We start from the raw sequence: 14,147 nt of genomic DNA, 5'->3' as shown, positions 1-14,147 counted from the left end.
ACTACTCAGACAATAGAAGTGAGGAGGTTTGCACCGTCACCTCATAGCCAGAGGGTTCCAGGTTCGAATCCCGGTCTGGGCCCTTCTGTGTGGAGTTTGCATGTTCTCCCTGTGCCTGTGTGGGTTTTCTCCGGGTTCTCCGGCTTCCTCCCACAATCCCAGAAACATGCACATTAGCTTAACTGACTGCTCCCCTCAGTGTGTGTGTGTGTGTGTGTGTATGTGTGGTTGTCTGTCTTTGTGTGTCTGCCCTGCGATTGGCTGGTGACCAGCCCAGGGTGGACCCCACCTCTCGCCCGTAGTCAGCCGGGACAGGCTCCATCCCTGCAGGGATAAAGCGGGGATAGAAAATAGATGGATCAATGTGATTATAGATTATTACTGTTGCATTCACGTGTACAGTCAAAAGCAGCGGGAAACGTGAATACTTAAGTAAAGCAAAACCACAACAAGTGCGTACTTGAGAGCAGTAAATGAGTACATGTACTTCGTTACACTGCACCACTGATATCCCAATAACACTGGCTCATTGGGTTTCCTCTCACTCAGCAATGCTCAGAACTGAGCCCGGGGTCGTTCAGGTGCTCGGTTCAGGGGTGAAATCACTTGAAACAGACAGTGTGTCTCATGCGTACGAGAATCCATTACTGCCTGTCGCTGCAGCTCTTCAACGTGACCCAGGACATGTCCGAAAAGTGTGGCCACATGCCTCAGCGTGTCATTCAAAGTCGTACCCAGAGCCAGAACAGGTCCGAGGAAGTCCAGTCCCACAGGACTCGGAGGATCAGGCTGTAAACGCGACACTGACATCACCACATAAAGCTACCTACACGTCCAGCAGACATGGAGTTTGTATTCTCTCTCTTTTTGCCTCTCTCTTTATTTTAACCATACAGTCACTTGTTTGTCAGCCATTTGCACTACTGTTTATACTGTTTACACTGGTGTTTATATCATCTACTGTTTTCACTTATATTCCACTGCTTTTATATTATATAGCATTGTTTATATTTATATTTATTCTGTTAGGAAACTGGGCTTATACTGGGACCAAGGAAACTAATTTCGTTCCACTCATGTTTTACGTGTGTGAAATGACAATAAAGCTCCTTGAATCCTTGAATCCTTGAATCCTTTGTCTGCAGTTTGTTATTGTACTGTGTTATTGCGGTTGTTGTTGTACTGTGGGTCTCTGAGAACATTTCAGTAGAAAAAGCCTCCTGCTGTTGCTCAAACTAACCAAAGCAGTGAAACAGTACAATGAGAACCTGAAAATGCTGACGTGCTGTGCGGTGCTGAGAAAAATGGCCAAAAAAAGTCCCTGCTGCTGCCATCCATCACTCAGACAGTTGTTTTGTTTTTTCTCCCATTGTTCAAATAAAAATATTAATTATAGCAGCTTTAAGGACATACATGAAGTGGAAAAACACAGCGATGTGTGTTCTAACTGGACAGCAAGGACATACACACAGTTTGTAGCAATGTGGTGGAAGAAGCTGTCAGAAGCTCTAGAGCTGCTACACACACACACACACACACACACACACACAGCTCAGTGGTTCTTGCCCTCTGTGTTGCAGCACTACACTGGATTATTCTTGACCCTCCCTTCCTTCCTCTCTTGATATACCAACAGAGAACGCCCATGGTGGGTTTCAGAGGCCAAAGCAAAGGAATCGCCCGATCATCAGCTTCAGACACACACACACACACACACACACACACACACTCCAATAAAAACCTGAAGTGTACCCTGCGTTTCCTCAGACGCCTCACAGGCCGTACCACCGCCTGCATCACGCAGTCAGTGACTGGAGTTTGAGCGAGACGTCGTATCAGCAGCCGGCGCTGTGAGTCAGGGAGGCTGAGGAAGGATGAGTGCATCTGGATGGCGAGTCACGCTTCTGCTGTTAAACCTGTTCGGCTCAGGTGAGTGAAACGACGGCTAAGTGAACGCTACGTGCAGGAACTATGAGGCGGAGCAACAGACACAGACTGGTCCTGTGAAACAGTCAGTAAATTCTGAACGTCAGTCAGGCATGATTTGATGTTTAGATAGATGGATAGATAGATGTACTTTATTGATCCCAGGCTGGGAAATTGCAGTGCAGCAGCAGAAATACACACAACAAGCTAAACAAAATGTTAAAAATAGCAAAATAAAAAGTGGCATATATAAAGTATATATACAAGGCAATATAAAAAAAGTATATATAGAACAGTAAGCAGTGTAATGTATTGCAAAATAAAGCAGAGGTAGATTGTAAGGTGCCAGCAGAATGTGACTAAAAAATAAATAAAAAGTTTAGAAAATTAGATATTAAAGAATATAAGAATATCTGTCTGAAATCATCTTGTGATCAGATTTGTTTCGAAATATGCCCTCACATCCCCGCAGGGGCATTTAATCAGTACACGATAAAACTAGCAAGTACATTTACTGTAGTTATGACTTTGAGGTACTTGTACTTGAGCAATTCCCTTTTATGCCTCCTTAAACTTCAAATCCACTAGTGTCTCACAGATACTCAATTTATCTGACAGCTTTAGCTACTTTGCATAATCAAATAAAGCAAAATAAAATATATCACATCATAAAATTGAATGTTTTGTTAGCAGGTTAAAAGCCCCAGCACTAATGCAGTAGATAAGAAGTTGCACCAGCTCAAATGGCTGCAGCATTAAAAATTACTATAATACTCGCACCAATGGCTTTTACACTAATAATGTCACTGTAGTAAGGATTTTAGCACTACTGCTGATTCAGAAAAATAGCTGTCATTCAGTAATGAAGGTTTCATTTTGATTTTTGACAATATTTGGCTTTAGACATCAGACCGCTGCCACACACACACACACACACACACACAGACGCACACACAAGACCTGGCAACTACGCTCACTTTGCAGACTGGCGTGAGGGAAACGTTAGCTACACGTTTTGACAGCCGGGATGCCAACACACACACACACACACACACCAGTGAGCTACTGGGAGTGAGCTCCTCTGACAGGCAGCAGAACCACCCCACGATTCAGTGGAACAATGGTCATACAAAAGAGGAGCAAGTTCTTTTGACTTGGGCAGGGTGTCCTTCCTTCCTCAGAGGAACACACTGGGTGTATTCGCTGCTCTATGAAACAATGGTTCACAACATATCAGCTGAAAAGAGTATTATTTCACGAGATGGCAAAATTCAGTTGACCCTCGCCTTGCTTATGTAAAGTCAGGGGGGAAATGACTCAGAAGTTCACACAGCTTACAGTGCAAATGTAAACAAATGGGGAGAGACGGGAGTTTCTTTACTCTTATTACTGGATCTAATTCAGCTCAGCTCCAATGGGGCATCACATTCAATTTTGCATTTTAGGTTCTATTCTGCATTCAGTGTTGAGAAGACTAAAATGTTTTATTGTATAATATTATGTATTCTTTAGAAATCTACTTGTAGTGGGCCTTACTCACTGTGATCCTGTGAAAGGATCTTTAAGATGTATTTATGTCCACGTTTATATATTCAAGTGACTTGCTGTGTCTTTCTTCCTCTCTCTCACTCTCTGACACTCCTGTGACTCCAGCTATCCCATCCCCCGTTCCCGTTTACACACCTGCCCCATTGCTTCCATCACAAATATCCCCTCCCTCTCGCTCTCCAACAATCCTCCCATTTCTGCCTTCTCCTGCCCTCAGTATCGCACACCGCATCCCTCCCCCCGACAGCAACTCTGGAGAGTTAACGCTGAAAGACCGCTGCCCTCTGACGATGTCGCCCTCCGCCCTGGTGGTCAGGTACGTCGGTCAGGCGTTAGAAGTCAATCAAACACAGAAAGAACCGGGATGAGCAGCTGCTTTGAATGCATCTCCCTTCCCTTTTCTTCTTCGTTGTGTTACCACATACCCGTTTGGGAAGCGTGTTTACTCCGTTTCCGTGTAAACTGGTGACAACTAATTGTGTGTAAACTCTCCTGTCGCAGGTTCGGAGATCCAGTCACAGCAAACTGCTCTGTACAGAAGATGGGCTTTTCTCTCCTTGGTTGGGAAGTCTCACTGGTAGGGGAATCAACGCTCTGTAATACACGATTTGTGTCCAAGACGTTTGACTGCAGATCTAATGATACACTGATGAAGCCGATCCTATGTCTTCAGCTTAAAGTCCTCTTGTACACTTATGAAGGACCTTGTCTGTTGTCAACAGTTCATAAGTCCAGTAAATGAGCACCATTCAAGTTCAGATCAGGCAGGTCGTTTCTCCCAGTGGTGGACTTTAGGTTTTGCAGTCTCCTCCGGGACGCCACCAGAGACGGCCAGATACTGTGAACATCCGCTAAGCACATATAGACGCAGACATAACGAGCCCAGTCGCATTCCTAAGGCCATTTTTGTTGCATTTCCTGTATGAAGACAGGATTGTTTGCAGGGCTGCTGTATTGGAGTACACTGTACAGGTGTGCCTGATAAACTAGTACCACCCAGATAGTAACACTCTATTGTAGTCACCATGTAACCAGAACTGTTCTTGTTATGCGATTGTGTGATTTCATAACTCCAGGCACCTCCTGAACCCACCATGGATCATTTTCTTGTTTGGAAAGTGGACAACATAACTACGTGGAACATCGAGCCTATGTGTTATGCACTATCTGACCAGGGAGGACAGTGTCACCTCAAACTTCCTCTAAAAGTCTACAGTGAGTTCATAATTTCATCTTCTGGGGAAAAAAAAAACAAACAAACATTGATCCTTTAACGTGTGGTTTATCTGTTTATCTTCACAGAGCCTCCTGATAAGGTGACCATCAGCCTTGTTAATCACACCGGGTCGCTGTATGAGGGGCACCAGTACTCTCTGCGGTGCACAGTCCATGATGTTGCTCCTGTTGAAAACCTCGTTGTGACCTTCTACAGAGGACAAACAGCACTGAGTCAACTGCAGTCCAGCAGCAGCAGCAACAACAACAACAACAACACAGAGAATCCATTCACTGAATTCTTTACTTTAAACATCACCCCAACTAAAGATGATGACGGAGTCCAGTACTGGTGTGAAGCCAAGCTGGAACTGGGACCTGAAGGACCTCAGCATCCTCCAGTGGTGAAGTCTCAAAAATTCACTGCCACAGTGCTCTGTGAGTGAAACCTGTTAGCATTTGTTTCTACGGGTTTCGACTGCATAATTTTTGCTGTAGGATTTTTTATTTTCGACCTCCAAGGCAGGAGTTTGGAAATAAAACTTCCTCTTTTCTTGCCTCTTTTTGGGTTTGTTTACATTTTAATCTCATTCCTCTTTTGGATAATCCACTTCCTCCCACCCATTTCCTGATGTAAAACACGACTTCTCTTTTCTCTCAGTTGGGCCACAGCTCGTCTGTCCAACAAAACTGCAGGTGAGGGAGGGCGAGAGCCTCAGCTGTGAGGTGAGAGGAAACCCTCCGCCATCGGTCACCTGGTTCAGAGACGGGCAGGTGGTGACCCCGCCCACTAGCTCGAGCAGAAAGCATGCTGGGAAATACACAGTGCTGGTGAAAGGATTTCTTGAACAGAGAAACTTCACGGTGGAGGTTGAGGTCCTTGAAGGCAGTGGTAGGTTTAAGTAATTGGCATTATTAGAAAATGAGTGTTGTTGCAACATCTTTCCTTTTAAAATCAATGACTTCTAAGTACAAAAGTTTAAAGGGAAAGTTCACCCCAAAATCAAAAGTACATGTTTTTGGAAAGTACATTTAGTCAAGTACTGTACTCACGTACGACTCGGACATGTTTGTACTTTACTTGCCGTTTCCATTTTATGCTACACCATACTTCTACTCCACTGTGTTTCATGATATGCTTGTACGGTGCGATGCCAAATTATTTTACTAAACTTCTCACTAGACATCGACAGAGCATCTAAAATTGGATCGATTACTGATCAACAATATGAAAATGCATTACATGCATTCCCATAACACCGTGAAAGGAACTATTCTGCATAATAGTAAGTACTTTCACTTTTAATACATAAAGTTATGTAAAATGTACTTTTACTTCTAACAGTGTATTTTTAGACAATGATCCTTCCACTTTTAGTTAAGTAAAAGATGTGAATACTTCTCACATAGAGATATCAGCTGTACAGGTGTCTGCCTTCTCTTGAATGTAATAAAACTAGATGACACTTTGATTGTGGTGCTCAAAATGCCAAAAACCAACCAAACAAAAAAAAGAACATGAAAAAATCAACAGCAATGTCTCTTTCCAGAAATCATGACGCGGTTATTCAAGAAAATACAGAGCGTAATGTGAGCAGTTTTCTTTCTTCAGAAAAAAAGTATTGTGGCTTTTAACTTTGGGGTGAATTGCTCCTTTAAACTTTCTCTTTCTGCCTGAGAAACGTCTTTTTCTTGTTATAAGACCTTACACGATGAAATTAAAACTGAAGCAAACAGTTAAAGTCTATTGCTGGAATGAATTTCTCTTCCTCTTTCCAGGACCTGCAAACAGCTACAATGCAGACGTCCTGTTGGCTGTCGGGCTTCTTCAGGTGATCAATTGGCTGTAAAACCTCCAGGAGGAACCCAATATGAGCTTTCCATGCTGTGTGGATGAACTGCTCCTGCTGAGAAATGTTCATCAAGGATGAGTCCCTGGCTTTGTTGCCATTTGTTAAAATGGTCTTTTTGTGCATCTTTGTTTTCAACACTGCAGATGAATGTTCTCTTTCGGAGAACTTATGCTCAGGTACATTTTCTTATGTTAATAAACTGAAGTTTCTATGTAATCTTCCACACAAGGTAAATCTCACATTGTCCAGACTGACAGCTGCTCCAGAAGAAAGTCACATTCTAGTTTTGTACAACATAATAATCTCAGTTTATGAACAATCTGGACCTTTTTCCACAACATGTTACGTCTTTCCCGTGTAAGTCCACACTACAGAAAATACAAGTGTGACATCTACACTTTGTCTGCTGTACAATAAAATGCTGAATTATGATGTCCAATAGCAGGATGTTATTGCTTTAAGACTTGAACTTGTACAAATAAAAACACAGCCACAATTAATCTACTTGCAGGTCAGCAATTGACAATTTGATTCTAAAAACAATAACAAAAAAAAAAAAAAAAAAAACATATGTTGAAACTGGTATTCTGTTTAAAAAGTGTGCCTGAAATCTCAGTTCTGCAGGTCGTAGTTCATACCAAAACACGTTCAGCACAATGTCTTTAGATTGGGGCTGTGCATTATTATCGTGTTAACGCTTTGGTTGGTTGGCGCTGACAATCGTTTTGTTGCATATTAACGCAGTTTTTTTTATTATTAGAATGATTATTTTTGAAGTCCATTACTCATTTGCTTACCAAAAAAAAAAAAAACTGCATTAACGCGCGACAGAGTGACTGTTGGCGTTAATTAACGCGATGATAACTTGATAACTTGTTAACTAAAATGTTTTGACTGCAAATGGAACCGAGCCACTCTGATCGCACATAACTTTAAAAATGAAAACTAAAACTTACAGCTAAGATTTTTCACCATGAGCCACGCCTCATAGCAAGAGAATTAGACTAAAAACTATAAAAAAGGCTACAACACGTAAGCTCTCTATTATTTATTAATTCAAAGTAAACCATTTACATTTCAAACAAAGCCTTTCAAATACAAGTCAGTTAACGGGTTATCATAATCGGGCGAATCTTTGAGTAGCAGAAGACGTTTCTCGTAAGGTTTTTGTCAGGCGTGAAGTCAGTTCACGTCTCTGCTCATATTAACATTAGCTTATTGAGTGTTGCTCATTTCTCCAGTGTTCAAAAACCCCATCAGTGCGTCTCCAAGCAAACTGCTTCCATCTAAAGAAAACAACAAAAAAACAAACAAACAGAAACATTAAAGACATTTAGCCACTGACCATCATACAGTTGTGTTACTGGCTATGAAGTCAATTATTCGAATCTACAAGGTTAATTCAGGATTCACTGACCAGTCACACATCTCCTGGTCTTTATTAGCAGATGAACTTTGCTCAGGTGTCACCAAGTTTGAAAGACGTTAATGGGCAGGGATGGGGAAGAAAAGATTCCCTTTGTTACATTATGGAAAATGAATGCTTTTGCTTGATCAGGATATGATGTTATGATAGACTCATTTCTTAAATCAATAAGAGCGCAATACTAAATCCCTGAATACTTGTGCTTGAAGGTGTAATTGTAATATATGTCCAGAATTGTCCAGAAACATTTTCAACCGAATGGGACGAAACAACACTGTCGCCGCTACGTCAAAGACGTCTGTGTTTTGAGTTGCAGAGATATTTACTGGTCGCCAAAGGAGGCCGTTGTCTGTTCCCAATCTTAACAGGCAACTGAGCCCTGTTGCTCAGTAACTCCTCCTGTGATTTGAGGTCGCCGTTCAGGCTAACTCAGCCAGCTATAGGGCCACTGGCTCCAGGGCTAACAGAGCTAACGGCAGCTGTAGCTGCAGATAAACTACAGGTGAGGGTACAGTGAGCAGCAGTTGGCAGTTACTCTGGTGACATGCTACTCCCTATTTTTGTCACAACCTTCACATTTTGGCCATATTTTACGATACATAAGTTAGTCCTTCAAATAAATGGAAATATTTGAAAATAAATGAATCAAACTTACCTTGTGTAAATCTGCACTGGGAGTTGTCATTGTATAGTAATGTCGGCATCATCAGAAATGTGCCTGGCAAAGTCTCCAATCTGCAGCAGCTGCGGCAAAACAACCTGATGCAACCCGCTCACTGGGAAACCGACTGGACTGGACTGAGGCGGCGGAGGGGGAAGAGGAGGACTTTCTGTGTCGGCCACAAAGCTCCAGTGCTGAACTGAATGTTTGTATTTTGCAACAGCTGCTGCTAGGAGCTCATGCGAGATGGAGAAAGGTCCCTCCCGAGGCAGCGCTTCATCAGCAAGGATATTCGGAAGCAAATGAGTCGACTCAGGTGTGAGGCTGGCCTGAGGCTTGTCTGAGCCTGCAGGTGTGGAGGCACCAGCACCCAAGGCCACCCTTCCTCCGGTTTTACCTTCCTCCTTTTTCAAGGCAGTGACTTCCTTCTTCACAGCACCGAGTGACACAGAATTGGAGATGCCTGACACCTCCATGAAGACACTGTCCGCTTCAGAGGGAGATCCTTTCTCTGGTGGAGATCCCTGGAGAGTGCTACAGTCATCGGATGTTGCAGGAGGACCACTTATAGATGGCGGTTTCTTCTCAGGCCTGCCCTTCTTTACACTGAGTGTACATGTGAAAGATCATGCAAGTTAAAAAACAAACAAAAAAATAAAATATCTGGCTTTTCATAACATCTGGTGTAGCTTTCGCATCTTGAAATCTATGCTAATGCAAAGAGACACAAACGTCTGTTTGTGGAGCTCGGCTCATTGTTGTACTCACGAGAATGACGTGAACAAGCTTAAAATGTTCCTGCTCTCCCGCATCAGCACCCTGAAACAGGACATGTTGAGACAGGGCGTGTACGCATGCACAACCAACTAAAGAAGTACTTTTCTAAGAGTGAAAACTGATGCTGTGATGTCACATACCGAGACTGCATCCACCCTTTTGGCCAAAGCGGTTTGACTTCATTGTCTAACAAAGTCTTCAGGTACTCCTCCAGCTCCTGGCTCCCTTTCCTCCCTTTTTCATACTTCTCCATTTTCACCTTTATCACCTGACACAAACATTCCCTGCAGAAGGAAAAACACGATCATGTTTACACAAAGTAAAAACTGTGCACACATTATACAAAGTGAAAACATCATCCCGGTTTTCACAGACCGCAAAGGCCTGATTCTTTCAAAGGGTGACAGTGAAATATGAGATTTCTAATAATCTAATGATTTTTTTTATTTTTAAATGTCTGACCTGATCTCTTCATTCCATCTGAACAACTTTTTAGGACCTCCTCTCTTCCCGCCTTTCTCCTCCACACTGGTCTCTGGGCCAGCGTTCACCTTGTGTTTTCCTTCTTTATCCTCCTCTGTTGGTCTGACATTAACAAAACCAGTTCAAGGTGGGAGAGAGAAATCCATTTCCAGTGAAACCAAAACCATACTCAGAAAGAGGGATACAAGTACTGCATCTATTTATGTATACACACACACATCTTCGCTGTAAAGAGATGTTTGTTTATATTTTTCTCTCTTGTATGGTGTGAGGCAAACATGAAAATAACTACTTGATGCTTTCACTGACACTGCATGAATAAGGTAATAAGTCTTAGATTTTAATTATGAAACTTTCCTCTGACAAAAACCCTTACTTCAGGATCAGAACCTAAAGGTGGAGTTTAACTAATCCTCCGGGTTACAGAAGCAAGTATGAAAAACACCCTTTTAGAGTTACAATCAGTAAATAAAAAAAGAGCATCCAAACTCATTACCCGTAAACATGCTGCTGGTGAACTTACTGTGAAGTCTTGACCATTTGGCACTTGTCATGGAAGCGTGCGATCTGCTCAGGCATGGCTTTGCCAATGGCCTCCTTAAGCTTGCGCATGGGATCCTCCACGTCAGGGGCTTCCTCCTTGTCAGTGGCAAAAATCGAGAAGCAAGTCACATGCACATATAAAACCTGAACAACCCCCACAACCTGTCATCAACATTAAAAACACGCTCACCATGTGTGCGAGCAACAGTTTCTTCACACGTTTGAGGAGTGTATCTCTGCTGCACGGCAGGAAAGACGACAGGTGTGTGTACACCTTGGAGCGCAGCTGGGCTCCTTGTTCCCGACACTGCAGCTCAATACTGGACAAACACACAGCGAGGGCTGGATTATGCATTATGCTTCATGATCTGAAGACAAATAATACAGCGGGTATGGTTGCATTTGTGTGCGACAAGCGGCTCGAAAAGGTTTCCGGTAATCACAGAACTGGTAGTTTTACCTATTCAATGCCAGTATGTTTGCGTGGCAGTTTGATGAATGGTGAAGTATTTTATACTGTTATCATATTAAAAGGAACCGTACTGTAGCCTGCGTGTACTCCATTTGCCACAACTCACTCTACAGATTGTGGGAAATCTGCATTAGTCTGTAAAAACACATACACCAGGCAGCACAAATCATCTGCAGGTGTTCAGAAGCTTTGACTGTCGCTGGGTAACTCACTCTAGCAGGATTGAGTTGATTTCTGGAGTGAAGAACTTGAGTTTTGACTCCCCCTCTGAGGTCTTGGCAGCCTGAAAGATTAATAAAGTCATCTGTGCACTCAATCTGTCCACACGTCCACACAGAGACAACTTCAATCAATCAAACACACTAACAAAGTGTAACCTTACCGCCATGAGTTTTCGAATGCTGTCCTCCAGTCCTGAGGGAAGTCCCTCTGGTAGTGGCACAAAGTGCTGAGGTGATGTAGAACCGCCTTGTGACAGGACCTGGATTTGTTCTGAATGAGGCTTCAGCTGTGAGCTGGCGTTTGGATTTGCAGTCTGGGCTTGAGTGTGGTCGTCCGTTTCGGGTACGAAACGCTGCGTCTCTCCAGCGGGTTCAGGAAGCAATTTTGGTGACAAAGTCCCTTCACTGGCATCTAACAAACAGTCCAAATCAATATCAAAATCCACTGTGCTGGCCGCTTGGATGAGAGCGTAATCATTGGTTGATCCAATCAAAGTGAGGAGAGGGTCAGCCACTCCTGAGCCGCCCCCGCCGGCTGCATCTGCAGGGCACAGAGGGATTTTGGATGCCCCCGTGATTGCTGCTGCCGTCTGGTTTGCTTTCTCCACTTTCTGTCGCTCCTTTTCCTTCTCTCTTTGAAACTTTTTCAGCATGCTGGTGACGCTTAATGTGCCAGCAGCTTTCTTCTTCTTTTTCTTCTTCATCAGCTCATCAGCTGGTCCGAGTTCAGGCAAAATGCTACATGATAAACACATTACACTTACGAGAGAATATTTCAGAATCATCTTTCTTGGGTATGTGTACACATACACAGACTTTTTTGTTTTTCTCTCTCAACAGCTACAGAAACAGACAGAAAGCCGAACAAATGATTGAAATCATTAAGTTAAATAAGATGCAACACTGCGTTGATCAGCCTCACCTCGACTTAAGATCGTCTCTGTGTTTCAGCTCTCCGTCTTCTCTGCACGACTTCTTCTTTGGCTTACTCTGTCCGAGACTGAGTTTACGTTTCTAAAATGTTTCAGAGTGTTACGTTTTATCAGAGACGGTTTGCAAATATAATCATAATTAAAGAGGTTTTTAGAGCTACAAAATACTGGACCAGTTCTGGCTCTCACCAACTGACACTGGAAAAAAAAAGAAGTTGTCTTCAACTGAAATCGGTTCCCCGAGACCAAACATCCATGACAATTCTTTGCATTCTTCTTAGATGCTCTACTTACTTTTGAGGCCTCAGGCGTTTTCTCCTCCGTCGCGAGATCCTCCGTGTCAGAGGCCTGACGGAACTGCAGGACGCCCGAGTTTACATAGAACCCACCCAGTTTGGTTGTGATGGAGGCTGGCACAAATTCATCATACTACAGAAACCAGCCAGGAACAAGATCACCACTTCAATCAAATTAGAATTAGAAAAATACCAAAATATTTTAAAAAACTGCATCTTTGCTCAAACAAAATATACTGAAATATTAACTGACAACAATTCTGATGAGATTCAAACGTGTGACTTAACATGGACTTACAGCCTCAGAGTTGTCGATGAACGAATCCTCGTCATCGTAACCATAACCGATATCAATCAGATCCTGAATGCGGTCCTTCTTTTTCTTAGGTTTGCCACCCTGCAGCGAGATCATACCAACTACAATATCTTGCTGGTAAATTCATACTAAAATTAAATTCAAGTTAATTTTACAATTTTAAAACAGTGGGGGATGCTTGTTTTTATTTAACTAAAGGGTCCCTGGCAAAAGTCTATTTTATTTACCAGTAATTCAGGATTGCAGAGGTACTTACATATTTTTCCTCCAGCTTCTTTGCAATAGCCAAAACCTCATCCTCAACCTCATCTTCCTCAAATCTGCTCAGTGGGACTTCGCCGTTTGCGTGGTGGATCTAAAAGAAAATGTAAAGTTTCCTGTCCGTAAAACAGTTAGTGTCTTTTAGTCACACATTCAGCTCATTTTTAGCCAACTTTTAAGATGTTCGTGAGTTTCACTTTCTCATCCATGACCCTTCAGTTGTCAGGATTGCATATATTTGGAGCAAAAAGGCAACTGGTGGAAATAAACTCTTCACAGAAAAGGCCCAGATACTGTTCAGTGAGTGGAGAGAAAGCAAACCGTTTGGCTGTTTTCTGATACATAAGTTAATTGTAAAATTGTACAATGACAATCCAGGTGATATGAAAAAAACTATCACACAAAAATTTAAATAAATAAATAAAAAGATAATGTTAACTTATTCCTACACGGTCATAGTAGGAATCACGCGGCTTATCGAAAAGTCATATAATAAACAAAATTTGTTTAAAATGCCCCAATTAAAGTATTACCTTTTAAACTATGATCAAACATGGTATTGATGTTATATAAATAAGAAAGAAAGCAAGTTAGGTTCAGCCATGACCACTTCAAACACGTAAACACGTGTAGGACGTGTTGATTGTTTTTTGTTCGTTTTCAAAGTCCTGTACAGCAGCTAACTTCTCAGCAGAAGTCAGAGGATTAAAGTCCCACCTTGTTGTCAACAAGTTGGCCGTAGCTGAACTCTGGAAAACTGCGGTCATCAGGCTCAAATAATGTCAGCACCAGTCGGACTGTGTCGGGGTCGGCGGGTTGGTCCGGACGGGTTTCTTTCACCTGCACAACATCGGGCGGAGACTTTCGGACCGCGGCCGGCTTGTCAAAGGATGAAGGTACATCACTGGACAAAGTGGTAAACTGAATTCTCCGAGACTCAGCCATCCGGATTCATAACAAAAACCGACTCTGTGGCTTCTCCGGGGCGATGCATGAAGTGTCTAAGCCTAATTAACGTAAAGTAGAAAAAGGTGGTGCGCCTGCATTGTGCCCACCTGTGTTGCCGCCCCCATGCGAACGCCAGTACCATTTTCCTTCTGTTAACAGAACACCCGTTTAGGCCATTGTTAAATTACTTATATAAACTCTTTATCCATCCTACTTGATAAGGACGAACAAAAATATTAGTAATTTAACTAAGTAATAATTTTGGGAAA

At 42.6% G+C, this 14,147-nt stretch overlaps 2 protein-coding genes across 2 annotated transcripts; one reads left to right on the top strand and one right to left on the bottom strand.

Annotated features, from left to right (window-relative positions):
- The first annotated feature begins 1,672 nt into the window (after positions 1–1,672).
- Positions 1,673–7,041, top strand: LOC124050294 (intercellular adhesion molecule 3-like). The gene is made up of 7 exons (XM_046372669.1): positions 1,673–1,929; positions 3,580–3,790; positions 3,976–4,051; positions 4,551–4,689; positions 4,777–5,127; positions 5,351–5,581; positions 6,469–7,041. Exons 1-7 carry the CDS (start codon positions 1,875–1,877, stop codon positions 6,537–6,539), a joined length of 1,134 nt encoding a protein of 377 aa, XP_046228625.1. The 5' UTR covers positions 1,673–1,874; the 3' UTR covers positions 6,540–7,041.
- Positions 7,042–7,575: 534 nt separating this feature from the next.
- On the bottom strand, positions 7,576–13,933 carry LOC124050117 (ubinuclein-1-like). The gene is made up of 14 exons (XM_046372279.1): positions 13,648–13,933; positions 12,926–13,024; positions 12,652–12,750; positions 12,352–12,486; positions 12,048–12,139; positions 11,287–11,863; positions 11,117–11,187; positions 10,623–10,752; positions 10,413–10,528; positions 9,869–9,991; positions 9,547–9,690; positions 9,398–9,448; positions 8,624–9,235; positions 7,576–7,828 (listed from the first exon to the last, which is right to left on the bottom strand). The coding sequence occupies exons 1-13, from the start codon at positions 13,873–13,875 to the stop codon at positions 8,650–8,652; spliced, it is 2,451 nt and encodes an 816-aa protein (XP_046228235.1). The 5' UTR covers positions 13,876–13,933; the 3' UTR covers positions 7,576–7,828; positions 8,624–8,649.
- Between the last annotated feature and the right edge of the window lie 214 nt (positions 13,934–14,147).

Source organism: Scatophagus argus, chromosome 2 (assembly GCF_020382885.2).
Source record: "Scatophagus argus isolate fScaArg1 chromosome 2, fScaArg1.pri, whole genome shotgun sequence".
Lineage (NCBI taxonomy): Eukaryota > Metazoa > Chordata > Actinopteri > Scatophagidae > Scatophagus > Scatophagus argus.
Note: the sequence above shows the minus strand (reverse complement) of the source record. Positions and strands in the feature narration are given on the sequence as shown.

Coding starts and splice junctions, on each gene's coding strand:
- LOC124050117 (XM_046372279.1), bottom strand. CDS start 13,875: ATGGCTGAGTCTCGGAGAATTCAGTTTACCACTTTGTCCAGTGATGTA. Junction 12,140..12,351: donor AAACGCCTGAGGCCTCAAAA/GTAAGTAGAGCA, acceptor GAAACATTTTAG/AAACGTAAACTCAGTCTCGG. Junction 9,992..10,412: donor CAAATGGTCAAGACTTCACA/GTAAGTTCACCA, acceptor TGTTAATGTCAG/ACCAACAGAGGAGGATAAAG.
- LOC124050294 (XM_046372669.1), top strand. CDS start 1,875: ATGAGTGCATCTGGATGGCGAGTCACGCTTCTGCTGTTAAACCTGTTC. Junction 4,052..4,550: donor TTGGTTGGGAAGTCTCACTG/GTAGGGGAATCA, acceptor TCATAACTCCAG/GCACCTCCTGAACCCACCAT. Junction 4,690..4,776: donor ACTTCCTCTAAAAGTCTACA/GTGAGTTCATAA, acceptor TTATCTTCACAG/AGCCTCCTGATAAGGTGACC.